This window comes from Podarcis gaigeae (genome assembly GCF_964106915.1).
Source record: "Podarcis gaigeae genome assembly, chromosome: 2".
NCBI lineage: Eukaryota > Metazoa > Chordata > Lepidosauria > Squamata > Lacertidae > Podarcis > Podarcis gaigeae.
The window spans coordinates 32,900,743-32,926,713 of NC_139679.1; the positions used below are offsets into that span (position 1 = coordinate 32,900,743).

The following is a 25,971-nucleotide window of genomic DNA, read 5'->3' on the forward strand; positions in this document are numbered from 1 at the left end:
TGCAACAATCTAGCACGATTGTACTGCACATCTTCTGAAAATGTAACCCTTGTTGTAACAGACCCATGTTTAGATAAAACATGCACACCCAAATGTGGTAGTTATCAGCGTTGCTGACATCAACACAAGTCTGGGAATATAAGCTGTGTGCTACAAAAACCATGGCCATTGCCTTTTATTGTTTTATTTTATTAATAATATTTAATAATTGACAGCCCTGAGTATTAAACACCAACCCCTCCTCAGCCACAGCAGAAACCAAGCTAGGCTTCAGCCTCTGTTTACAAACTGAATAGTTATACAAAACATTTATGAAAATAGCAGCTGTGTTTTTCCAGTTAGCCCAGCAATTCTGGTCAAATCCAGTGCAGGTGTAAGGTCTTGTCCTGATTTTAGCAACTTCAGTTGGTCCTCAAGGTTAAAAAAAACACACCCTTATAATGCCATTATCAAGACATTTTTCTTTTCTTGGTGCCTTTTGCACAGCCCCTGCCAAACCAGCCGCCAGAAAGGGGTCCCACGGGTGTCTGCTGTTGCTCTCCCAGCTGCACTTCATGAAGACCTACTGGTGGAGCCACAGCTCTCCTGCTATGACTGCCTTCTTCTTCAGGTTGCAGAGGAACAGCCAAAGAGAAAATGGGGTCCTTTGTTCTGCAAGCACAATAATATGTAATATTAAGTTTGCAGCACGCAGAGAATTACCATAAAGCCCAAGTATCAAGTGAAAGGGTGTGTTTAGAACCATGCATGATATACTCCAGTAAAACAGGGCTGGACTGCAAGTCCTCACAAGTGCAAGTATGTTCAGTGCATATTTCTTTCCTGATACAAACCATGTTTAAATTACATCACATTATGAAGAAACAAGAAGCTATATTTAATTATAAACCTCCGTATGATATTGTATAAGCAGACAAGAGCCAACATTTAGATTAAATGTAGAAGAGCCTACATTTAGCATCTGCTCATTCAAAAATCTGCTACTATCTACAAGAGTGAAGTATTAGTGTATAAGGGCACAGTGCTCAAGCCAAGCATTATCTCTGCTGACCTGTCATAGCAAGGGACGGGAAGCCCCAGCTCATCCATCAATAGCTTCATCACATCATCACATTTCCCATGAAGTTTCAGGGCTGCCAGATCATCCTTTGGTGTCCACTGTAGACAGAACAGTAATACTGTGAATGAAGTGAACTGACTTAGCACTGCTACCATGACATTCACAATGATCTTCACATGTCACGTACTAGGTTTTCACTTTTATTGTAGAAACGTTAGTAACATGTTTATCCCATGGCAAAGGAATGAAACTTCGATATAAACATGTGAACAACATAAAAATTTATTTGAAATCTGACAATGTGGCTGGTTACAGAATTACTTTCAACCAATGATAAGTAGGAATCCACCAGATGGCTTCTAGGCAGTGGCATAGCATGGATGGGACCACAGGGGTTTTTGCCCTGGGCACAAAAATTCAAGATTTTTTTAAAAAAGAGTGCTCCCTGGCCCAGAAAATCTCCCAATGTTCGCCTGGGCAGACTGAGGAGCAGATTTGGGCAACGGCTGGTTGCTACGGAGCCCTCTGCATGGGCTTTACAAAGATACTTGCTCCTGATCAGTTCCCAGTCCCACTCTCTGCCATGCTCGATGCTCATGGGGCACCGCAACTGCCACTCGGGAAGGTCACCAAGCTATTGCCCCTTCATTCCAACCTATCAGCGGGCAGAGCTGAAGAGCTCCGCCCTGCAGCCCCCTTGCTAGCTGGTGCTGCTGAGGTTACCAGTGACAACATGGAATAGGAGTGTGTTAGCCATGGACCAATCAATGAAGAGAGTTTTGGTCCATAGGGATGTTCCATTCATTACCATACATTCTACTCAGACACGTCAATTGCTTATTTTTTGTATATCCTTTAAACCTAAACATTTCTTTTCTTATCTATTTCTCTTTTAGAAACTACTTAGCTTCTTATTCAATCCCATATGCCCAACTGCACAAAAACATATTTCACATTGCACAATTTTTTTGATAATGCACACAATTTGTCCAGCTGCATGACGGAATAAACCCTGAACTTTGGTCCTACCCTATAAACACATGGAAGCAACTAAAGTAATCATATACACTTGCATATATCACCAGAGCAAATTGCTCTGCCCATAAATGACAAGGCTCAAACTAACCTGGAGATTTACAATGTAGAGTTTAGGGCGGCGTCTCGGTGGTTTGCTCATGCACCACAAATGTGGATACTTCTTCAAAACCTGTTGTGAGAAGGACAACACAACCAAAATATTTATCAGTGCGAGAAGAGGGAAGGAGTCCCAAACTTTGAGATACTTGGCAACACAGTTTATCTTTAGTCATCTGTGGTCATCTTTAACCAATGCCTACTACAAACTACTTAGAAGGGGAAGTAGGAAGCCAACTTCCAGGATTACATGGTTGCCAAGGCTTTTGCAGGATTCAACATCTGTAGCAGAATTTCTATCAAATGCAAATGGCCAGTGTACTGTCTCAAGTGTACTGTCTGGATTAATGACGGGCAACACACATGCTTTTGCTAAAATTTAAGTGATCATATTTCTAGTCCAATGGCTAGCATGCCCAAAAGACTCAAACCAAACACTTCTGCAGGTATTGCAACTATTAAAATACACATAACTAGCAGTCACCTCAGCTAGACAGAAGTCATACAGTAAAACAGGTCTAGGCATCAAGTTCCAATGTGGCTTCCTCCCAGGGAAATGTACTTAGGACTACAGTCCCACTTGGCAAGAAACATGAAACACTTTCTAAACTAAAAATACTTTCTCAAAACACCCTCAAGCATGGAGATGGATGGGGAGAAGTAGAAGTGTAAGCAGGACATGATCCTCTGGTAAAACACTGGCCAATTCCTGATGGAACATCTAGTAACAGCTAGTTGCTGGGATTGTTGCAAAGCATGCTGGACTAGATGGGCCTTTCCTTATTGCGCTCTCTAGCAAGTGTCAGGATCTAACAGCAATAAAGCTATACAGCAGACCTGCAAATTATGCACATTTAACTTGTGCGCATTCAGCTCGACACCCCTGGCAATTAAATAATTAATAATAAATAATAATAATAATAATAATAATAATAATAATAATAATAATAATGGAGGTGTCCAGGAAACCTTTGGCATTCCCAACGTGGTTTGACTGTATGCAATTATGGCTTTTTATGCTATGCTTGGAACACAACCCCACCACCACCACAAGTTACGGGTCCACTGTATTTTAACTGTAAGAGATCCAGAATACACATTCTGGATTTATATGATTATATTTAAAAAATAGTGATCTACTCAAATATGGTATAAGGCCAATTCAGGTATCCTTTAGTTCATTCTTACATTTCTCATTTACATAGAGAGGCAAACACTAACATGTTGAAATAATACAAACTGCCTTATTGGGAAACATAAAAAATATATATCCTGGGTTATTTAGCTATGAACCACTTAACTGTATACATCCTTACTTTAATCCAGGTTTGGGGACCTTTGGCTCGCCGGATGTTGCTGAACTACAACTCTCGTCATCCCTGGCCATCAGCCATGCTTGCTAGAGCTGATGGGAATTGCAGTTCACCAATGTCTGTAGGATCAAAGGTTTCCCACTCCTGTTTTAATATCTAATTTAAAAGGGGGGCGGGGAATGTTTTTATTAAAACGCTTGCCTTTTCAGACTTAATTTTTTTAAAGAGCTTCCTATCTTTGACCAGATATTTGAAATCTGTTTTCATAACCTTCCCCTGGCATATATTTGGCTATAACCAATGACACCGGAAAATATTCTCAAAGGATTGTATTGTTACATTTCTAAGAAACTCCAAAGGAGGAAATGCATACATATTTGTGCCTAAGTTGCAGCAACTTCTATTTTTACAAACACTTTCACAATAAACCTTAAAGACTATAAATTGAGGTGTCAGCCTGCTGATTCCAATATAATTCTAGAATTTTTGAAATAAAACCATTACAGAGTATAGTGGAATTGTACATCGAATGACATTTTCTCCCGTCTTACCTTCAAGCTAGATCCCAAGCACAGGATCACATCTGCTTTGCTTGCAGCCTCTATTGCTGCCTCCCAGTTCAAGGGCTGCTGCAAGATGCCCTTCTCCCCAAAGTGTACAATTGTGTCTCTTAGTTGTGCCCCACATTTGTGGCACACTCTGCCGGTATGGTGCCTGTGCAAGGCTGTGCGCTCCGTCACGTCAAACACTCGCACGTATTCACGATTGGGTGTGCAGGATGTGCAAACCTAATTTTGAATGGAAGCACAGAATCTGTGTTATCGTTCCCTATGGCACTATGGTACACTAAGCCCCGCTCTCTGCATATGCTCACCTCTATATACATGTTTCCATGCAGCTCAGATAGGGCTTCCCGAGGGAGCCCACTGCGCAAGTGGAGCCCATCACAGTTTTGTGACACCACATGCTTTACCTAAAGAGGGAAAACAAGAGTGTTAAGCATGGAGAAAGTAGAGTTAAAAGCAAGTCACTTCTTGTTTCCCTTTATCAGCAGTTAAGATATGATCTGCACAGTTTGCATGTTAAATAGCCAACCTTCCCCTCCCTTTCTCACTGCTCTGCCAAAATAGCTGGAGGAGATATAGCTGATTAGCAGGAGCAGAGAGACAGTGGCTAAATGTGGTTGCCTGATAAAGCATGGGTGGACAATAACTGCTCAACAGGAGGGAGCACTACGGTTTCACCTCTATTTGAGGTGCCAGTTAGCGAAAGTAGCAGAGTTAATGATAAAAGACAGCATAGCCTTGCATTCAAAATGAGAGAATATCGTCAAAAAGTTGGGTGGTTTCGCAGACTGGTACCGAATCCATCATTTCCTAATTTAAGAAATTGCATTCAAGAGCAGACAGCTCTTGAAGGAGTGCGTCAAAATTAACGCTATGTATTTGTAACCCATATGCAGCATCACTTCTATGGTGCTGTCAATATACAGTGTCATACCGCAGTCTTTTAAAGTAACCTAGAAAGTACAGAGTGTGTTAAGCAACCTATAAACCTCCCATACAATATGCCACAAACCTGTTAATTCTTCGTGGATTTCTGCTGCCTTTTACAGCAAGTAATATCTATTTATGTGCTATCAGTTCAACCTATAATTCAATCCTGTTCAGGAACCAAGTAACTAACAGGGAGGTTCATTTTCGGAGTCCTAAGTGCCAGCCTCCAACACACATACAAAGACTGTCTATCTCCCTGCTACTCTAAGCCCCATGTCTGATTCACTTTGTCTAACAATACAGCATTTGTGCATGGCTTTATCCTCTGCACTGAGAGGCTCTCCAGCATCCCAGATTCTCCAGACATAATATCCATTTCACATTCACATGTTCCCCACGGGTGCCATCTCTTTTTACCCCTGGGAGTATAGGATTGACTAATATGCAGCCTTACCAGTTTGTGGTTGTGCAAACAGGCGATGCTCATGTGGGTGAGTGTGGGCTCTGCCTCACTCAGATCCACGGCCCTGGCAAGCGGAGAGAAAAACTGTATTAAATAACAGTAATCAATCTCACATGTTCCAGTGGAGCTTTCTCTGAGGAGGCGGAAAAGATCTAAGAAATTTCCCAAGCACCAGGCAAGCATCTGAACGGTCAAGTTTTGGTTACCTGATACTCCTCCCTTTCTGCAGCATTGTCCACACCCCATTAGGGCCTCTGTAGTCAGGAATTGAGGCTGCCTGTTTTACCAGGAGACATAAGAGAAAAGGGACCTTCAGCAATACACAGCCACACTCATCAGCAACTTTGTCTGCCACATCCTAAAAGCCCTGCCAACCCCCATAGTCTCCTGCTCAGACATCTCTCCACTGCTACCATCATCCAAAACTGAAAGCCCTTCATGATACAAGCACCTGCCCCCATCAGTCAACTAACACCATACTGAAATCTGCCTGAGAAATGGCCTCAACATTTTCCTCCATCAGGAAAAATCTTATTCCAAACTTCTTCCTAGCTAGGGCACTTAAGGTTCATATGCTGCTCACATGGCAAACATGTGATTAATCTGCCCTGCTCTTCTGCCTCCCAAATTGCTAAGGCAGATTACCGTACTTTTTCATGTATATACAGTTTACGCCCCTGTGTATAAGACGCCCCCTATTTTGGGGGACTCCAAATTAAGAAAATGGGAGGAGATTGCCAAGAGTTGTTAAGCTTTTTGGGGAGAGGATTGCCCAGAGTTGTTGAGGGTTTTTTTTGAGGGGGATTGCCCAGTTACAGAGCTTATAGAACAATAACTGTATTGTTAGACATTCTCACATATTGCCAATGACACCAATCGTAAGCACGGTCGCCAACAGCACTCACCAATTGCCCGCCAAATTGCCACAGCGGCAGCAAAGCCACAACAGATCTTGCCGCATCCACCAATCAACCACCCAATCAAAGATGACAATCTCCTGCAAGCTGCAGCAACCTATCGCCCGTCACCACACTGCACTATCCATGTATAAGATGAACCCCAAATTTTAACTTAATTTAAAAATAAATAATCCTCGTCTTATACACGGAAAAATACGGTAGTTGTACAACATAACAGAATGGAAAAACCCAGCCAGCCAAGCAGCATCTCCCACTGTCCAACAGCTGCTTTGCCATAGGCAAGTCTGATAAAATGCTATTTTCTTCCCAATAACATGAGACAGCTAGAGGCAAGAACATGATGATTCTGCAGCTTTCCTGCTAGGGACACCTTTCTGAAAGGAGTCTTCTGTATTCTAGATTGAAAGAGACATGCTCCTTAACATGAAGAAACATAATATGCAGACTGGCTGTGTAGACTGGTTCTTAGGTGGGCATGCAAAATGCTAGTTGTTTCTCTGAGACACGAGGAATCAAAGTGACAGTTAAAACTGGCGTTCCTTTAACGTATTTAGCATGTTACCCACTTATTATCCAGAGTAGTTCTAACACAACCTCTTCTATGGCAAAACCTTAATCTATCTCAAAGGGTGTCAGGCAACTAACTAACTATCCAATGCAAAATCAAATGAATTCTGAGACGCCAGAATTCCCACCCAATCAGTTAAAAATGCTTCTGAAATGCTGAAATCAGTATTTCATGCAACTCCACAATGTTGTCACCACCACCTGTGCCTTGCATGCAAAAGGTTGCAGCTTCAATTGGGCTACAAAAGTCTCATCTGAAGTGCTGAAAAGTCACTATCAGTCAGTATATTTATTTATTTCATGAAATCTATATACCATTTAATAGTAGAAAAAAACCCAAAGCAGCTTACAAAAAGAATAGGCAATACTCAGCTAGACATACCAATTCTATGATTGCATATAAGACAGCTTCCCATTGTCCTGCATACATTCAAAACAGTTGTTCCATCATCTCAGTATCCACACTTCCCATACTTCAGACTGGGAGTGCCTCTTCACTACCTCTAAATAAGAACGCTGTTAACAATACTACAACAAACTATTTTCATAAGTTCAAAACAATTGTTCTGTTTCACTTGTGAAAGTGGCCCAACTCACATCAAGAGTCACACTACATGTTATACTCACCACAAGAGAGCAGTCTAGCTCTTCTTGTTCTGCAAACTCCCCAAACAACAGACAGAGAACACTGGACAGGAATCACAATCAAACATGCATGGATGAAAAAGCTGGTTTTATTTTTGCTTACCTCTCTCATTAACAGGTAATTGTCCCTAGGAGGGAACAAAAGCAGTTTGAATACAGTTTCTTCTATATTTATCTGTTGCTGAGGGAGCCTACAGGATTCTCAACAGTCAGAGCTGGACTGCTCTTGCATGGTGAACATAATGTGTAGCCACACACTAATAAATACAAACCACTATAGGATCTTGTACCAGGTGATTTTAGAACAGCCAACCACACAGTCTTACCGTACTGATGCCAGCTCCTGTGTAAATGATGAGATGCTTTGCTCCCTGCACAGCTGCAGAGAGCTTACTGACTTTTCTTTTCAACTCTTCAGGTTCATCACAAACCTAAGAGTGGATGAATGAGGGACTGAAATTATTTCCAAAGGACCACTTCAGCTAAGCCCTGTACAATTCTAATCACATGACATAAACTCAGCCATGTCTTTTAGTCTCTTCCCTTCGCTCTCTTTCTTTTGTCCTCAACTCTACAAGCTTTGTAAAGGAAGACATGAAATAGAAGAAAGAGCTTCAGTAGAAACGTCTTACATGTCAGAAAAAGGATACATTAATGACATGTGGGAGTAAGTGAGGGGGGACCAGCTCATCAAGAACAAGGAGATGGCTAACAAGAGCATTAACCCTAAACATTTTTCTTTAGAAGGCATTCTGATGTAACAGAACTTACTTTCAAGCACATGGACCAAATCAACTTTGGGCTGTAGCAGAAGTTTGATTTTGTAACAACTGAAAGCCAACTTAAATGCTACTCTAACAGCAACTGGCTCCCTTGCCTTAAAGCCCTCAGTCAAATTACACTGCAGGGTTTTCAGAAACACTTTTCACTTTTTAACTGGTCTTCCGAATATGACATATATCAGCTAGGTAATAGTCTGACTGAACTATGTTCTTCCTGGCTCTGCTTTAAAAAATGGGTGGGGTTGCTGTTAAAGGATAGTTCTAAGTGTATATAGGTTTTGAACACAAGCTGCCATGGATGGACATTTGCCCAGAAAAACAGCCTAAATATATTAAATTGAGTAAGTTTTCTCGGGTAGTAAAAATAGAATAATCAGAGGCCTAGGCAAGTCACACTAAGCAGTGTTGGAAAGAATTTACTTTGGACAACGAATTTCTTAAGCAGGCCACATACTTTCCACTGTGTGTTTTGTCACCAGCAGGTAGTAGCTGAACAAGCAAGATAAATGTATACATGGGTAATACCAGATGCTCATCCCCTCCGTCCTTCTCACTAGCTCACTCGTTCACTCTAATCCCAACAGAAGTGAAGCGTCGCCGTAGCACCGTAAAGGCTAACAGGCTCGTTTGCAGACTAGCGCCCACTTAGGGTGCCCCACGCGTGACTCGGTGTTGTTTCTGCCGCCGGCGAGCGACTGACGTGGCTGCCCCGCCGAGAAACCCTCCTTCCTCCGTACTCACTCGCGCTCGTTTACGCATCGAGGGGGGCAAAGCTAGCAAGGCGCACACACCTCCTCCAGCCGCCGCCGCAGCCTCTCGCGCTTCTTGCCAAGTCGCTCCAGATCCCGGACGATCTCCTGACAGCCGGAGAGCAGCGCAGCCTCGTCGGGGCTCCGCTCGGCCGCCGGTTTGCGCAGGATCCGCGACACCTGGCGCCGAACGGCGGGGGAGAAAGAGACGGAGAGAGAGAGAGAGAGAGAGAGAGAGAGAGAGAGAGAGAGGAAGGGGGCGGTTGATGAGGAAGGAGGGGGCTTAGGCGCAATGCAGAAACACCGGCGCCCACAAGCGCTACAGAGACCCACAAGCCCCTCGCCCAACCGTAGGTCCCGATACCTGTCTGCGTCGCTCCCGCTGCTCTTCCTGCCGAAGGAACTCGGCACGAGCCGCCGCTTTCCGTTCCGAGCGGCTCAAACTCCAACCAGCCGCCATCGTCCCGGTGGCTTCCGGATACCAACCAGCCCTGCCGGTGGTTTCCGCTATTTCCGCTTCCGGCCTCCCGGAGCAGCGACCGAGGAAGCTAGAGTGCCCTTACTTTGCGGCCATTCAGAGAGACAGAAGGTGACGAGGCTCGCTGTCAGAACTCCTCACAAAGGAGGCTAGAAGGGCCAACGAGGCTGCTCGCCGGAACTTCCGGTCCAATGGCGACAAGGGTTCCGCCATAGAGATGCCAGAATGACGACGCTCTATAGCCATCTCTTTCTGTGAGATTCTGAAACTCAGAATGAGTTTCATGGACTCGCAGTCCATGGCGGCTTTCACTCCTCCGGCTGGAGAAAGCGTCGGAGGCTCTCGCTTTCCGAGCAGTCGATCGAAAGCGCCGGTCCGCATGCGGGCTAGCCTGACGCCCGCCTCTTCCCGGGATCTTTCCGCTAGAATCTCGCTGCTCCGCGCTGGCATTGAGGTGGAAAGGGTGGTGGCAGCCGAGCACTTTCCAACCTTAGGCGCGCCGGAGCTGCGCTAGTTCTGGCCAGGTAGTTCTCAGATTTGATATTCACCTTCCCTCCTGCCGTTTTCCCGAAAGAGGGGGCCGAAGTCTTAAGCCCATGAACCGTTGGCTGATACAATTTTGTCTAACAGTCCTGACGGTCGAGCAAGAAATTACAGCTAAAGGAGTCAACAGCTGGCATTCATAACTGCTGTGAAGCACCAGTTTTCTGTGATTACTTTTTCCCCAATGGGAAATCAGAAATCGAGGCAACTGCGCAGATCTGGTCATTTCTATACAATTGGCAGCATCAGAAAATAATCTAAGGAAGGCAGAGAAAGTGAGCAATTGACCCTCTCTTATTTGACAGCTGTCAAATGTTCCTTATTATACCCCATAAGCCGTGCACATCCTTGCTGCTATAGCTGGACACAAGCTTTTCTTTTTTAATTACAGTAGAAATGAAAGCCCCATGCTGTAAGTCAGCAACTTTGCTGTTACCAGCATGGTCCTTCATATATAAAGCAAGCGCCTCCAGTTCTACCTGCAGGTTTGATCCCTGCATTTTCAGGTAGGGCTGGTAATGTTTCTTTCTGAAATGCTGGAGAGCTGCTGCCCGTCAGTGTACTGTATACAATACTGTATTGAGATAGATGGTCTAATAATCTGACTGTATAAAACAGTTTCCTTTGTCCCTTATGCTTATTTCCCCTCTTTTTCACTTACAGTTAAACATAGAAGAATATTGCAAGTTAAAAGAAGAGACACAAAGAGAGACAGAGCCATCCATATACAGTGGTACCTTGGTTACATACACTTCAGGTTACATATGCTTCAGGTTACAGACTCCGCTAACCCAGAAATATTACCTCAGGTTAAGAACTTTGCTTCAGGATGAGAACAGAAATTGTGCTCCGGCGGCGCAGCGGGAGGCCCCATTAGCTAAAGTGGTGCTTCAGGTTAAGAACAGTTTCAGGTTCGACCTCCGGAACAAATTAAGTACTTAACCCGAGGTACCACTGTACTGTAGAGGCTTAAGCAGCTAGTTCTGCCCTGTAATTCCAGATGCCTGACTTAGTCCTGACTTACAGTCCTGTTATGACTATAAACAACGTTGTGACATGAGCAAGCAAAAGCCACACAAAGTCAGTAGCCTATCACAGGCACATGGAATACTTATCATAATAAACACATTAAAATAAGTCTTAGTCTGTTTGGTTTATTTTTCAAAATTGAGTGGTGGGGGGGGGTGCGGAATAGGTCTGGAAAATTGTTGATGGGGAAGTGGGGGGCTAATAAGGACTGCTGCCTTCAGACAGAAAGTGTGTACCCCCCCCCCCCAGCAGCACTGGCCTAAACCAAAATACATGGAATTCTGGTGTGATAGCACAGGTTTTATGCATTACATTGTTAATTATGATTTGTTTCTCATGCTAATTTACAAAAACAAATTCATTATGTCTCTTTTATAGTACTTTAAATAACTATCATGTGACATATTGACATATACTGTTTATGTTTTATGTTGTAAACAACCCTTTGGTCTTTCACAAAGGGTGGTAGATGAATTAATCATCATCATCTCAACATCCACTGTGGAGTAAAAACCACCAATAATTTTAAAGTGGTCTGGGAAATAGGAAGATTTTGATGCTCTGATTTTACCCAATACAAGAGAACAGAAATGGACATTTGTCTTGTGCTTTGACCTGCTTCTGAATCACAAAGTTGAGGTCAACAGCATTTATGGCCCCATCCTTGGCCCATTTACATGTAAGTCAATCACACAGAATTAGATTGACCTCCAGATGTACATAGGACTGAAGGACCTGAGCATGTCCATACAAAAGCTAGCCACTCTCTTAAGCAATTAAATATCATCCTTAATACTAGTCAAACTCTAGCTCCAGTAGTGCAGTACCTTATGTCTACTTTAGTAAGGAAATGGCTTTGCTGCAATGTCTTTTTTTTTTAAATTACAACTGGCTTTTTACAAATCAGCAAATAATTGTTTCTTTTTTATGAAGAGTGGTTTTTTTAAAAAAAATAATAGCAGGGTAGTGGATGAGGAACGCAACAGACTTCATGCTTTTAAAACTTTTTCTAAGTAGTGAAATGTTCCAAGTGCTCAGCACAACTGGGGATGCAGTTCTTTTTTAAAAAAGGAAAAAAGTATGAAAAAATTATTTGATGCCATGAGGGATGACAACACAATTCCACACAGCAGGCAGAACAGCAACATAAATGCTAATTGAAGAAAGACTTACAAAGGTCGAAAATGTCCATCCATTGCGGGAAGAAGGCATCAGAAGTGCAAATTTGAGGGAAGTTACTTGGATTGCTTGCAACAAATGGGTAATAATTGCACAAGTATTGTGCTAAAATGGATTGTCTGGGAAGTCCCTAAGAGGAAGCAAATTTGTTTTTTCTTTTCTACAGCAGGGAAAAAAGGTACATTCCCTGCATGAAATCAATCAAGCCTCAGTCAATTCAGTCAGCAACAGGAAACAAATCTGCCAGTCTAAATTTAGTCAGTAATATCATAGGAACCAGCCTCTTTAAAGATTTTTATTGGTCATATACAAAATAAAGAATGCTTCATATCAACAAACATACACTATATACATAAATAAATTAACAACACCTCCACTGGGGCTGTGGCAACAAATCCCCAACAGTTATCAGATATCTACAGATTGAAAAAGGACAATAATTTAGCAATAAATACTGATTAATTCATTGGGCTCTCCCATTGTATAGAAGAGCCCCAGGACTTGACAATATGCTATTACACCCCTGGCACATAGAATTAATCTCCAGTTTTATTAGCTTTGGAGACTGAGATTTATTTATTTATTTATTTATTTATCAAAATACTCCTCTTCCCCCCTTTTAAGAAACATTTTAAAGCAGCAGTGTATTTCTTTTATCAATATGTTGTAAGGACTATCCTCAACATCTGGAGGTTGGAGAGGAAAAGTCCTTAGCCCGTCTCATTAAGTGCTCTGAATATTCTTATTTGTATTGTTTTTCTCCATAATATTCCTTTTGGCAAAGGGTGTAATAAACTCAGAACAAACTGCAGGTGAGGGCAAGAGCAACGACAAGTAGGATTTGTTTTGGAACTCTCTGAAGATAACAACCCCCCTTGCCTTAGCAAGACAGTAACATACCTTAGCCAGACAGTAACATACCTTCATTGGAAAGAGGAGTCTATTCACTTCAACTGCTCAGTGTTCATACAGGTGACAGCCATAAGTGTCCAGAGCTTGTATACATCAGATAGCGGGAGAGGAAAACATAAATACTCATCTCTTGGAAGAACCTGCCTGACGTTCACAGCAAGACTGCCATGAGATACTGTCCTGGTCTCTCAACATGGGGAAGAACCTCTGTTTTAGCAGCCACAGCTACCTGCTACTGCAGGTATCAAAGAAAGCAGCAATGTTATCAAACAGGAAATGACCTTCCTGTGCATTAGCATTTTTTCTGACAAAATATAGCTTGAGACATCAGGAAGGTGTGTGTGTGTGTGTGAGAGAGAGAGAGAGAGAGAGAGAGAAAGGGGGGCTGTCAATAAGTGCTTGCGTTTTCCAGTGGAAGGGAAGGCAAGATGCCGCTGGAGCTCAGCTACAATTCTGAGTGCAGCTTCATCAATACACAGGATGCCAATCCTGTTTAAAGGTAACATATGAAGAAAGCGTAGAATCATAGACTTGGAAGGAACCTCAAAGTCATCTAGTCCAACCCCCTGCCAAGGCCAACTTGCAACATCTCTGGAGTGTGCCAAAGGCACAAGAGATGCAAAAAGGAACACCTGACACAAGGAATGCATGACTTTTAAGCATGAATGCATGTGATGTGTGTGTCCATGCACTCACACACTCCCAGCTATCCAACCTGAGGGCACAATGCGCAAACGCTGAGCAATCTCCACCCATGCCTAAGTGTCAAATACCCTAGTCCTAGCCTGCAGTCTTGCTTGCTTTTTCCAAAGCAAAATAATTGTTCCATAATCAAAGAGATCACTTTTACACAATTCACCACGACATAAAACAAGCCCCCCTCCCTCTCCCCGCCACAAGCCAGCCACATGTGGGCGGAATTATACTTCACGTATTTGCTCTGCATCTAAGTAGAAAGCAAACAAAATGCCCCATAATAAAAAAAGGAGAAATAAACACACAACACCCTTCACAGCAGAAAAACCAAACAAACAAGCACCTCGAAAACAAGAACCATCACACTCCGAATTCTATATACCAGAAAGAGAAATCAAGGGGAAGGGCTTAAGAGGGGCACCTGGGATGGAAAGAACTCATAAACAGTAGGAGACGGACTGAAACTGGGTGAAGGAAGATGGGAGGTCTGAAGGGCCCCTTGAGTGATTGGAAGATTCATCACTTTCATTTCAATCCTTCCCACTTTCCAAAGCCAGAACATGCCCGATAACACACCTGCTGTATTCAAGGTGATGCACCTGCAACTTCTTCCAACAAACCCAGCTGTGGACAGCGTCTCGCCTCTTTAGGCCTCGGAAAGGGCACGAGTTGCAACTCTAGAGGAGAGACTTTCAGTAGGAGCCCTTCTTGCTATCCAAGATCTAGATGGAAATAGTAGACAACTCATTAAGAGGAAGCAGCAATGGAAGCCCGGCCAACTCCAGCAAGCTGTTAAGAACTGTTCTGGACAATAGTCCATGATAAAAGTCAACAAGGTTTGTTGAAAAGAAACTTCTACCCCAGAAAGACAGCCCCACTCAATCACTTTCTCATACAAGCTGTGTTTAAATATCAAAGTTACCACCAAAGGTGTCGTCGCCCTGCTTTCCATGGAGCAGTATACAGTACAGAGAAGCACACCAATGCCTATGGAGAGGCAGGCAGAGGTCAGACAGCTGACATTCAAGAGTTGTTGCTCATCAAGGGAGCAGGGCAGCCCATGGAACTGCCCTTCACGTGACTCTCAAAAGCCAGCTATGACGTGACCTAAGATTTCACTTCACACACACATCCCACCTCTCGCTTGTCAGTTTGGTGACCAGGAAACCCAAGTTACATGCTATTGTGGTTTCTCAGTTTGACAAGTTTGCATAAATATTGCTTCCTCATATTACAACTGTTTGGTTTTCACAGAATTTGGATTTCTTTGGCAAGGACTAGAAAATGGAAGGCAATAAGGGGAAGAAAATACGCACAGCTTGAAGATGGGAGGGAAAGATGTACAGAGAGGTAGAAGGATTAAAAAACAATAAAAGGTAGGACAGCTCTGGACCCAGCAATCCTACATAATCAATCCTCCAATGGTTTCTAAACCTTTTAAACCAGGAGTGAGAGACATAAATCCCTGGAGCCTTACCAGACCTTACAAGCTCACATCTGACCCACAGCAGCCCTAACATACTCCATACAATTCAATCATTTTCAGGTCGGACACCTAACAGCCTTAGTAGGGGAAAGGTGCTGCCTTGCCAATAGCAGCCTCTTACCTATTCTTTCTAAATTTGCAGTATGGAGTAGCCAATATAATTTTTGGTGGAATCTCCAGCAAAGCTAAGTATACATCCACACCAGAGCTCATTTATTATTTAAACACACACCTTCCACACTTTTTTACAATTTGCTCTTCCTTGTTCCTGTACTGCCAACTGCAGAAAAGCACCCCAGGTTGCCATGTCGAAAGAATGGTTGCGATATTTACAAGAACCACTGGTGGTAGAGAGCAGCCCTGTCTTTACATTGTAAAACAGCAAGCTTGCAGTTGGAGAGAGCTCAAGAGGAGGACTTTCGACAACTAATCCTCATTTAAAGCTTTATTTATTTCTTGCACCTAGGAGATGTTCTAGGCAGTGAAATTCTTACACTGAGTGGGTTATTTGGAAGATGACTCCGGGGAATTAATGTTCACCAAATTGAGATGGAAAAAACATTTTCAATGGAAATTGTTGAGTGCTGTTCCCTGGGTATCTGCTGGGTAGGAATTTGGCCCTTCAGCTTATATGAATTTGACCTCTTTGCTTCAAAATTGGCCATTAAGTTTTTCTCTTTAGCCGTGAAGGCCAAATCTAGTAGAATGCCAGTTTGAAAAGCCACCAGATTCTGTACTGCCCAGCCTGAGCTATGCAAGTTTCTTGATCCTGGCAATATCGTAACAGCTGGAGGGTTCTAGTGTCTGCCAATTATAATGCTATTCTTATGCTGCTTCAGTCAAGATTTCTGAACGTGGTCTCAACTAGGACTCACTAGCTGTGCTTGCTCTGAAGAACACTGTTTTCTAGGCAAAGCCCCAAGTTTTAAGTGCACACCTAGAGAGACAGCCTGACAAATATATACTGCCAAAGTCCCAACATGCTCCTCTTGATAATGGGATGACCACCTGCTCCCTGTGAACCAAACACTTCTGGGCAACTATTCTCCTCCTCTCAGAAAAGGGCAGGCTGCCAGAAGGTTCTCCTTTGGAGAACCTCGTGACCAGGCTTCCAACAACACTTTATGAGTATCCAGAGAATAAATAGTAAAGCTGGATTTTCCTGGGTCACACTGACAATCACACACTCATGAATCTCTATGGAGTTTCCATTGGCGCTTCCCAAGTACTTCTCAACATGCCCAATAATAGAAAACAACAGCCAGGAGGTAAGTTGATGGTAGCATTGACAGCAAAATAATTCTTCCCAAGGAATGAACCTAGATATATGCATCCTGTGGCCCAACCCTAGGAAATACTGGAGTTAGTTACATTGCCAGCTCCACTAACTGATTCATGTTGCTGCAGCATGGGCGGTGGCCTCCTCTACCCAACCTTTTTTGAAATGTAGGGACTGACCATTGGAGACCCAGTATCCACAGGAAAGCAAACTCTGTGATGCAAAGTGCCATGGGGGAAGGCAAGAGTGTCTGCCAGTTATAATTTATGCCAGGCATAGGCAAATGGTCCTCCAGATGTTTTGGGACTACAACTCCCATCATCTCTGACCACTGGTCCTGCTAGCTAGGGATGATGGGAGTTGTAGTCCCAAAACATCTGGAGGGCCAAGTTTGCCTATGCCTGATTTATTCAGTTTCAGCAACACCCTAGAAGAGCCAATTTACCTCAGACTTCAGTAGCCGAGGAAGTGAGGCCATCATACACAGATAAACCTTCTAATGAGAGGATGGTCAGAAGGTCATTGGGAAATGCCCAAGAAAGCCCTGCCCTCAGCCCAGGAAAAGCAATAAAAAAAAGACTGCTCACAGGACATCCACACAGCAAAGATGGCCATTGGCACCATCACATCACAGCGCCACACAAGACCTCAGAGCACAGACAACTAAACACAACAGGAGCACAAAAGAAGCGGGTGAGGAGTTCAAGAATAAGTCACTTTTGGTACAATTGCAAAAAGATATCAAACAGGACTAGCCTTTTTTTGTCTTCCCCCCCCCCCTACATTATTTATAAATAAAAGTCTGATAACTCTTTATAAAAAACAACCTTGGAGCCACAAAGACTTAGCGAGAAACTTTTAAAATTTGCTTTTCTTTTTCTTTTCTTTTAAATTAGCAAAGTCTCCAGGAATATGACAGTCAAATATTCTCACCCTTCTCAGGTTAAAAAGGAGACTATTAAATCCAAGTTGTTCATCCAGTTTTACTTTTGAGACTTAGATCATTTAAGAATTCTTTCAAATGAATGTTTCTCTCTTAAATAAAGGGCTATTTAAAACCACATAGACTTGTGTAAACCATCACACTAGAGACACTTGATACTCTCCAAACACAGGAAACAACTAGTGATTTTGGTCTTGTTCAGTGCAACACATTAGGCACGAAACCGGCCTGTAGTCACCACGGTAGAACCTGCCTTTTACCTGACAGGCAGGCTACAACAGTGCCCATTCCTGGCTCCTTTCCCTTCTCAGCAGCACATACACCAGGAAACTGCAGTTTTGCCCCTTCCCTCCCCTTTTAGGAAAAGTCCTAAGGAATCCCACCTTTAAACATAAAAGGCGCAACTAGATGTTAATATAAACATGGTTACACAAACTACCCCCATTATAGCCACTGATACCAAGCAATTTACAAGCAGCAGACTGGACAGCTGACACACAACCCTGGAAGAATGGTATAAGTCATCACTGACAGCAGGTCTTCCAACTTTCTATGACCTCTGCCCTCCCCCCTTTGGGCGATTTCTCTCCCCAAGAATTTATTCCATGCTGCTGAGAATCTCTTTGGCTAGAGTACCGAGGTCCTTCAGTCTCTGTCCCCAGAATACCTCTGGGTGGAAGGTTCTGCTCACACAGAAGGGTTGCATTACCATCAGTCACACCAACCAGAACAAAGCTAAAAACAAAGGGACTGCAGTGACAAGCAGGCCAGCGTGTGCCTGTGTGGGCTAGGCCATCTGGGAGAGGGTTGTGCTTTGGGGATTCCGGATGAGCTTTGTGCCTAACTGCCCTGCACACACAAGCCCAGGCAGTGCTCCTTTCACTAAGACCGGGCGTCCGTTTTGGATTTCACTATTGTGATGACGCTGGTGGTGGCCACCTTGCCGGGCACAAGGGGCCCCATGCTGGCGGCAAGGGGGCCCCGGGCAGGGGTGACAGGGCTCCGGGCCACGGTCCGGGCGAAGTTCTGCAGCGCCTCATACTTGGAGCGCAGGGCATCAAGTTCCATTTTCATGCTGGCATTCTCCGAGGCCAGTTTCTCCACCTCCTGCTGAAGTTCTGCCTTCTGCTTCTCCAGCTCCTCCTTCTGTGTCACCCTCTTGACACGGCAGCTAGCGGCGTAACCCCTGTTCTTCAGGGTCCGCCGGCGTTGCTTTAGCTGGATGATCTCCTCCTTGGACAAGCCCCGCAGATGCTGATTCAGCTCCCGCACAGACATGGTCACCAGCTCTTCATCTGTCAAGCTGGTCCCATTCTCACCTGGCTCCCGCTTCACCTGTGGGGACACAGAAGGGAACACATGTATCACGGGAGCTCTGGTAGTGTCCACGGACGGCTCAGCCCCACTCGTGCCCCATTACCTTCAAGGCTTTGTTTCCTTTGTTGGGGGTCGTCATAACACGCAAGCCTTCACAGTCAGATTCTGCAAGAAAAGAGAACGGCCAGAGGTCACCATCAAACTCAAGATCCTGAGCCCTCATTTACAGATCCCTACTTATCTGGCTCAGGAACCAGGCAGGGAAGTGGGCAGGGCTCCCTGCTGGAACAAATCCCTATGTGCTCCACACAGCATGAACCAAGCAGAGAGACTTACAACAGCTCCTTGCCACCTCTGTCCCTACCAGCCCCACAGTTCTCTATAATACTTGAAGGCAAATGGCAGGGGGGGAATTCAGAACCCTGGGAGGAGCCAGAGCAGGATGAAGCCACATTTAAAAATAGCCTGGCAGCCAGGGTCCTGCACGCCTGTGCCGAGCCAGTCATGCTGACTCAGCATACTAACAGCCTTGCTTACAGTACATGCTTCGTAGTATAACCAAGCAGGAGAGTTGTAGCCCAAGAGGCTTGCCAGGGAACCAGCCTGTCTCTCTTTCCATGATTGGGCTGAAAGCTACACGAGCTACGATGACACCCCATAAACTAGAGAGTTTGTGTGGGAGCAGTCTTCATAAATACTCCCTATGACAGAAGCTGGTGCATATGAATTGACCCAAGCTGTCTCAAGTGTTTCTTTGTCTGGGAAACTGAATAGCAAGACACAGGGGGTGGCGGGCAGGGAGAAGATGGAATGATAGGGAGCATACAGGCTCCTAGAAAACTGCCCCAACCTAGTGCTCTCCAGATATTTGCAACTAACACCTAAGGGACTCAACATTTGGGAGCCATTTCTGGGTTGGAGGAAATGCACAAGTGTGTGTGTGTGTGTGTGTGTGTGTGAGAGAGAGAGAGAGAGAGAGATAGAGGGGGGGGGAGGAAGAGACAGAGAGACAGAGAGACAGAGAGAGACAGAGAGAGAGAAAGAAAGAAAGAAAGAAAGAAAGAAAGAAAGAAAGAAAGAAAGAAAGAAAGAAACTGGACAGTTAGTAGATGGGGTTCAAATAAATAAATAATAATATGACTACAAATTTTATAAGATACATCCAGCATAGGCAATGTTTAGGAATTATGGGAGTTGTAGTACAGGGTGCAAGATTAGGAAAGGCTGGTTTACTGGTTTCATGTCACTATGTTCTAAGCTTCCAGAATGTGTGCCGCTAGGGAAATCTATGCCAAATGCAACTTTTTTAAAAAAAAAGTTTAAAGATTCTCAAGATTCCAGCAATTATGATTTCAGAAATAAGCCTGGGAAGTGTAATCAGGTTTTTATAGTTAAAGCTCAGGAAATCAGAAGGCAAATTGAAGAACCCACACTGATTATACTTTTACATTTAGTAATTTTACATCCATTGTGCTAGTCTAGCGAGAATAAAATTCAGCGTTGCAATGCCAGAATTCACAAGACACATGGGACAGCAAGTACATTTGCAAGCAAATTTTTACTGCCGAGTACATTATTAGAATGTTCTTTTTGAAACCAGCAGACAAAAGTGGATTCATAAAAAAGACATCACATACAGACATGCCTTGGTGTAGCTGTCGGTATATGCCAGAACAGTCTACCACATACCACAAACAAAAAAGAAAGCAGAATCCTGTTGTGCTACTCTTAAGGCTTAATCTGGAACTTTATGCAACACTAGTAATGTTTTCCTGCAGAAGATCTGGGATTGCAGCAAGAGATGAGTCGTGTCTTACAGGTCACATGCATCCCCAAAATGCACACACACTAGGCATCATAAATACTATACCTTTGGCTACTTGTCTGGAATAGTTCAGAAGCCACGGTTTTTCCCTAAGCAAGAAGAAAATCTGCTGGTGTGGCCAGGACTGTGTCAGGGACAGAGGAGTCACTATGCACATCCAGACAGGGATGTTTTTACATCCACCTCCCACCAGGCACATCATCAGCACTTACATGGCATAATAAATGCCTCTCCCACACAGCCCATGTTCTTGTTTGTTAAATGCATAAAACATCAGTTCACATTTATAGCAGAGAATTAAGACAAGCTAGTGTCAGCAAAAGCCAAGGAACGGTCCCCCAGCAGCACCCCCAGAAGGGATGGCTTCAGCGCTTTCCAAGATCACTAATAGGCCAGCAACAACTCTGATATTCCTAGAGCACCGAAAACTGCTGACAAGCAAAGTGCTTATGCCCAAAGGATATGGCTGTGGTCACTGATTAAAGGCTTACTGCACACTAACACAGTGGGTCCCAACTGTCTTACTAGAGGGTCCTACCAACTTATTTTTGTCTTTAAAACTGACAAGTAGGTTCCAAACAATTACTGATCTTGAAGGAAAATACACTTAGCTTGCTGCCCTATAACATCCAAAACCTGATTGCAGGCAATATTGGGACTCGCCATTTGGGAGTCAGCATTCTAAAAATACGTGGGGGGAAGAGACATTAATTGCTAGTTAAGTTTTTTAATTCAGAGAATAGACTAGGAGGAACACAGTATTGCCATCCCCCAAAACACAATTTGCAACAGGGCAAAGGCTTCCCTCTGACACCACAGTAATGCTTTAAAAAATCATGTTCTTTCAATATTGGTAAAATAAATGCTACAGAATGCACAAGTATGCCTCTCAACAGTATAACCCTTTGCTTTCATTTTTTTGACTTTGCTCCATTTAAAATCATGTGCAGTTATAGGTCTCCAGCAGCAGAACTGTAAACGAAAGTCCCCCACTCACTGAATAGCCACAGTACTAGAACTGATACTCCAAACACTCTGAACATTTCTAAAGTACAGAAGCTGCTTAAGCAAAGACCCATCATATGTTTGTAAATCCAGCAAAGTAAGGAAATAATAAAATTCACCATGTCAAGTATAAGTGATGTTCCACAGATATCCCAGGAAAGAGATACTTAGTGGGAGAGTAAATACGCTTAGTGCCCTGCCCAGCCAACTCAAGAATGTCTTTCATAGGGCAAGTCCAGGACTCTAATATAATGTCTAGAGATCAATGTTTAGAATGCAAAGTTACTTATTATAATCTGGGAAAAGAAGAGATGATATAAAGGCTGCCTGGAAATAATCTTTAGTGCTCATAGTTCTCTTTCATTGCACAGGAAATTATTGGGGAAGTCTATGTTGTGAGAAAAAGATGAGACACAGCAAAAGTAACCTCAGTCACTCTGATGGGTCAAAGTATGAAGATACTTGAACTCATCTTTGTATATGAGACTTAGGCATCTTAGTTTCATCAGAAGGAGTAATGTGTGCTGCGTCTGTGCCTAGACAAGCACAACCTTCCTTACTAGAAAGATTTTAAAAGGCCAAAAGAGGGCAGTCAAGAAGTGGAATCCCTACAAAACTTAGCATGTTCTGTACCCAGCATAAATTGGGATGGCACCAGACCCTTCTACAGTCCTGACTTGCTGGCCACAGAAGGACTTATTAACATCATGCAAGGAGGACGGCCGGAGAGAACTGGCATCCAGACAGAGACAAACTTGGTCTAACTCCCCAGACTGCTGATTTCTCAGCTTTTTGACAGCTTCCCGAAGAAAGATCACACTGGAAAGTGCCAAGTGCGACGGCTGCAAAGGGAAAAAGTGCAACCTCGACACATTTTGCCAAGCTCAAAAGGCCTGCACTCAGCACAAGCACCGCCAATTCTTCGCTCACAACAGAGCTGACAGCAGAGCGCATGATTCAACACAGGCCCCATTCTCAACATTCCTGATTCACAGAGCTGTGCCATCAAACTAGTGTAAACATGGTGACGTCACCCATTCCAGGAGCAGAGACAGCCCCATCAGAGGAGGCCCAGCTGCAAGGGATGAGAAAGGAGATGGGCATCACGAGAACAGCAACGGGAGGCTTTTCAACAGGTGAAGTAGGAACAGTAGTTTCAACACTACACTGTACATATCTGCAAGTATATGACTTTCATGTGTTTTATGAGGGCTTGTCTATATATAACTTCTCACTTATGGAATATTTAACCTGAAAGTAGATGCTTACCCTCAAAGCAGACCTGACTGGCCCCAGCAATATCCCTGCTATGCTTAAAAAGTGCCTCAGAACTGCTGTTTACACAAGTTTTCTTCTTACTCAGCAGAACTGAAGTAAAGGGGACCAAAAATCAGTAACCTGACCTCTTCCTACCAGACTGCCAGACTCCTTAGTTATGATCACTGAGGAGCTCATCATATTTATACTTAAAACTGAGCTTGCTCATTTCTCTCCACACCTTTGAATCATTATTTTCAAGTACTGTACAATGCTTCTAGACAAGGCACATCTATTTTGCTTCCTATTTGCCACAAGCTTTGTAAGTAACTGCAATTATCTAAATATCCAAGGAATAATACATTGTCCAGGTTGCCATGTCAGACACCCAGAATGAGAATCAAGACAGCTGTTCATCATCTCCTATCCTGCTACAATGAGACCAGGAAAGAGACATGCTACGCATCAGTCTGTTAGGAACACTAGGTTTGAAGTATCCTCTTACAGAGAATGGAATCAGACTAGATTAACTTTCTCTGTCCTTCTAACATTACCGTTTTAGAATTAGAATCACTTTGTGGAGATCTCCGTCAAAAGGACATCAAACCACAGCTAGCTATTGTCACACAAACCATCTCCATATAATCACAATCTAAATATCTATGACATACTGATTAAGTTGCCCAGTCCCCAGTAGCCAAGCTGCTCTCAAACTGGCAGAGGACAGATTGCCCTCCAGAGTTGTGGCTGTAGACAATAGCATGCTTCAGCTAGCTTCACTGTGGGAACTTCACACAAGGGACTCAGGGTAGGACAGCATGCACTTGTTGCACAGACGTGCTCCATTATACAAATCAAGCAGAGCTGTGCAGGCACAAACAAGGGAATCTGCATCTCTGTGCCCTTCCCACTTCAGTGTGACAGCATGCCAAGCACCTTCACAGAGTCCTTGAGGACATCGTGCCTGTCTGACAAAGACGGCATAGACAAGTAGCAGCAATTTCCATAAAGGTATTCAGGAACTACCATTTTACAAAGTCTACAAAGCTAGCCAAAACAGTAAAGTTAAGACCTACATGTACAGAAAGAGAGAGCACTGAGGACACGTGAGCAGACAGGGCAAACATACATACTGACATAAATCTACAAGCACTTAGGAATGGGTCTCTCACAAAAGTTCTGCCAAGTAACCCTTTTTCTCTCTCTCCCTCCATCACACACAAACACACACACACACTCCCCACATACAGTTACTTCTGTCCTAATGCACATAAACTGCACATGGATATACACTGTATGACATACGCTCAGAAAGCTACAGTTGTCACAACATTTTGAATGCAGGCAAAATATAGACAAGTAGCAGAGAGAAAGAATCTCAGGTGAATCCCCTTCCCAACCATCTCCTGAACTTGCACCCTTCTCTGCTTTATCACCCAGTGAGAAAGTGAGTCAGCAAGTCACCCTCTCTCCCCCAGCTAACCCTTTTGACAGGTCCCATCAGCCGGTCAGCCCCTACCTCCCTTTGTGCAGCATATACCTAGTGGTGACCTCATGTTGATGAGTCAGCAGTGTCTGGGCTCTGCACACAGTAGGCTGTGCCAGGGGATGCAATGGGGTGATTTAGATCGCCCCCCCTCCAATCCCGAATACTCTCTACATATTTCCCTTCCTGTGCCCCACCCCACATAGACTCACTCTTTCCCCCACCCAGACACCTGATGAGTCAGCACGGCAAGCCCTTTAACATTAGCAGACATGGCTGCACATCCCTGGAGACACACACAAGTGTGTAGGGAGCAGCTCCTCCCCCCCCCCCCACTCTAGGCAGGGGAGAGGGAGCACCTGCCCTAAGAAACGGAATAATAAGGTGCCCAACTACTTTTTCATTCCCACTACTTGAGAAGCAAACTCAACAACAATAAGGATCGAGGCAAAACCGGGGGTGGGGTGGCAATGGCATTTCTCTCCTCCTAACGACAGCGGTGGGGAAATAAATACGGCCACCCACGCCGCAGAAACCCCTCAGAAGGAAAGAAAGGGGGAAAGCCACCCACCCATCTGTCAGCAACAGAAAATGAAGTCAACGAGCAAAGGAGAAGAAAGGAGGTGGGGAAACGAAGATCGGCTGCTGAAATACGGAAGCCCGCTCACCTAGACCCACCTATCCCTCCCCACACACTATATTATCATTATCTCTCTCTCTCTCTCTCTCTCTCTCTCTCTCTCTCTCTCTCTCTCTCTCTCTCTCACACACACACACACACACACCCGAGCGCACCCCCCCCCCGAGCGCGCCAGAATATTCCCGGGTGGAAATTGGGGAGGGGGGCCCATGCTCCTGTCAACAGAAGTCTCCACCTACATTGCAAGAGTCGCTTCTTCAGATAATAATCATGAAAATAAATAAACACCGTGGAGAGAGAAACGCTGAACTCCACGGCGCCCGAAATTCCCGGGCGCAATTGGAGAGCGAGAGGCAGGGCTCCCCTAAAAAAGACCCCCCTCCCCGCTTCTATGTCAGACGCGCCCCCCCCGCGCTTATTAATGCTCGCTCGCTCCCTCCCTCCCTCCCTCGTGGAGAAGGGGGGGTGGCGGCGGCGGCGCTGGCTTGCCTTCCTCCCTCTCCCCCCAAAGGTGGAACCCGGGGCCCCAGGCCGCCCGCGCAGTCTCTCACCCTCTCCGCTCGGTGCCGCCGGGGGAGGGGGGGAGCCGGGGCGGGGAGGGGGGGAGGCCGCCACGCAGAGAGGGACCGAGAGTCCGGGGTCCGCCGCTGCCGCCGCTCACGGACACGTCACGTGATGTTTGGGTCACGTGCCTCCATTCATGAAGCCGTTCGGTGCAACCGCCCCGAGCCTTAAAGGGGAGGCGCCCGGAGGTTTCCCCCTCCGAC

The 25,971-nt window shown here is 44.5% G+C and overlaps 2 protein-coding genes across 6 annotated transcripts; both read right to left on the minus strand.

The window, feature by feature from the left end:
• Nucleotides 1–168: 168 nt before the first annotated feature.
• On the minus strand, nt 169–15,819 carry SIRT7 (sirtuin 7). Its single transcript, XM_083727680.1, has 12 exons — nt 14,543–15,819; nt 12,353–12,488; nt 9,494–10,407; nt 9,172–9,309; nt 7,925–8,029; nt 5,673–5,743; nt 5,458–5,530; nt 4,382–4,480; nt 4,059–4,295; nt 2,187–2,267; nt 1,052–1,158; nt 169–651 (listed from the first exon to the last, which is right to left on the minus strand). Exons 3-12 carry the CDS (start codon nt 9,587–9,589, stop codon nt 450–452), a joined length of 1,209 nt encoding a protein of 402 aa, XP_083583806.1. The 5' UTR covers nt 9,590–10,407; nt 12,353–12,488; nt 14,543–15,819; the 3' UTR covers nt 169–449.
• MAFG (MAF bZIP transcription factor G) lies at nt 12,640–25,931 on the minus strand. Of its 5 annotated transcripts, XR_014561381.1 has the most exons (4): nt 25,756–25,931; nt 19,095–19,156; nt 17,406–19,009; nt 12,640–17,037 (listed from the first exon to the last, which is right to left on the minus strand). XR_014561381.1 is itself a non-coding variant. In XM_083727851.1 (3 exons), the coding sequence occupies exons 2-3, from the start codon at nt 19,128–19,130 to the stop codon at nt 18,557–18,559; spliced, it is 489 nt and encodes a 162-aa protein (XP_083583977.1). In that variant the 5' UTR covers nt 19,131–19,156; nt 25,756–25,931; the 3' UTR covers nt 12,640–18,556. The 5 variants fall into 5 exon arrangements, 4 of the variants coding, with proteins under 4 accessions (XP_083583977.1, XP_083583979.1, XP_083583976.1 ...); XM_083727851.1 differs by having other exon boundaries at nt 12,640–19,009; XM_083727853.1 differs by lacking the exon at nt 25,756–25,931 and adding an exon at nt 25,444–25,591 and having other exon boundaries at nt 12,640–19,009.
• Nucleotides 25,932–25,971: the final 40 nt, after the last annotated feature.

Excerpts from the sequence above, each read along its gene's own strand:
- MAFG (XM_083727850.1), bottom strand. The coding sequence starts at position 21,018 with ATGATGTGCCTGGTGGGAGGTGGATGTAAAAACATCCCTGTCTGGATG. Across the intron at positions 19,157-20,861 it reads TTCCAGACAAGTAGCCAAAG|AATCTGACTGTGAAGGCTTG; the intron begins GTATAGTATTTA and ends CTTTTCTTGCAG. Across the intron at positions 19,010-19,094 it reads AAGGAAACAAAGCCTTGAAG|GTGAAGCGGGAGCCAGGTGA; the intron begins GTAATGGGGCAC and ends GTGTCCCCACAG.
- SIRT7 (XM_083727680.1), bottom strand. The coding sequence starts at position 9,589 with ATGGCGGCTGGTTGGAGTTTGAGCCGCTCGGAACGGAAAGCGGCGGCT. Across the intron at positions 2,268-4,058 it reads GCTTGGGATCTAGCTTGAAG|GTTTTGAAGAAGTATCCACA; the intron begins GTAAGACGGGAG and ends TTCTCACAACAG. Across the intron at positions 1,159-2,186 it reads TCTACATTGTAAATCTCCAG|TGGACACCAAAGGATGATCT; the intron begins GTTAGTTTGAGC and ends TTCTGTCTACAG.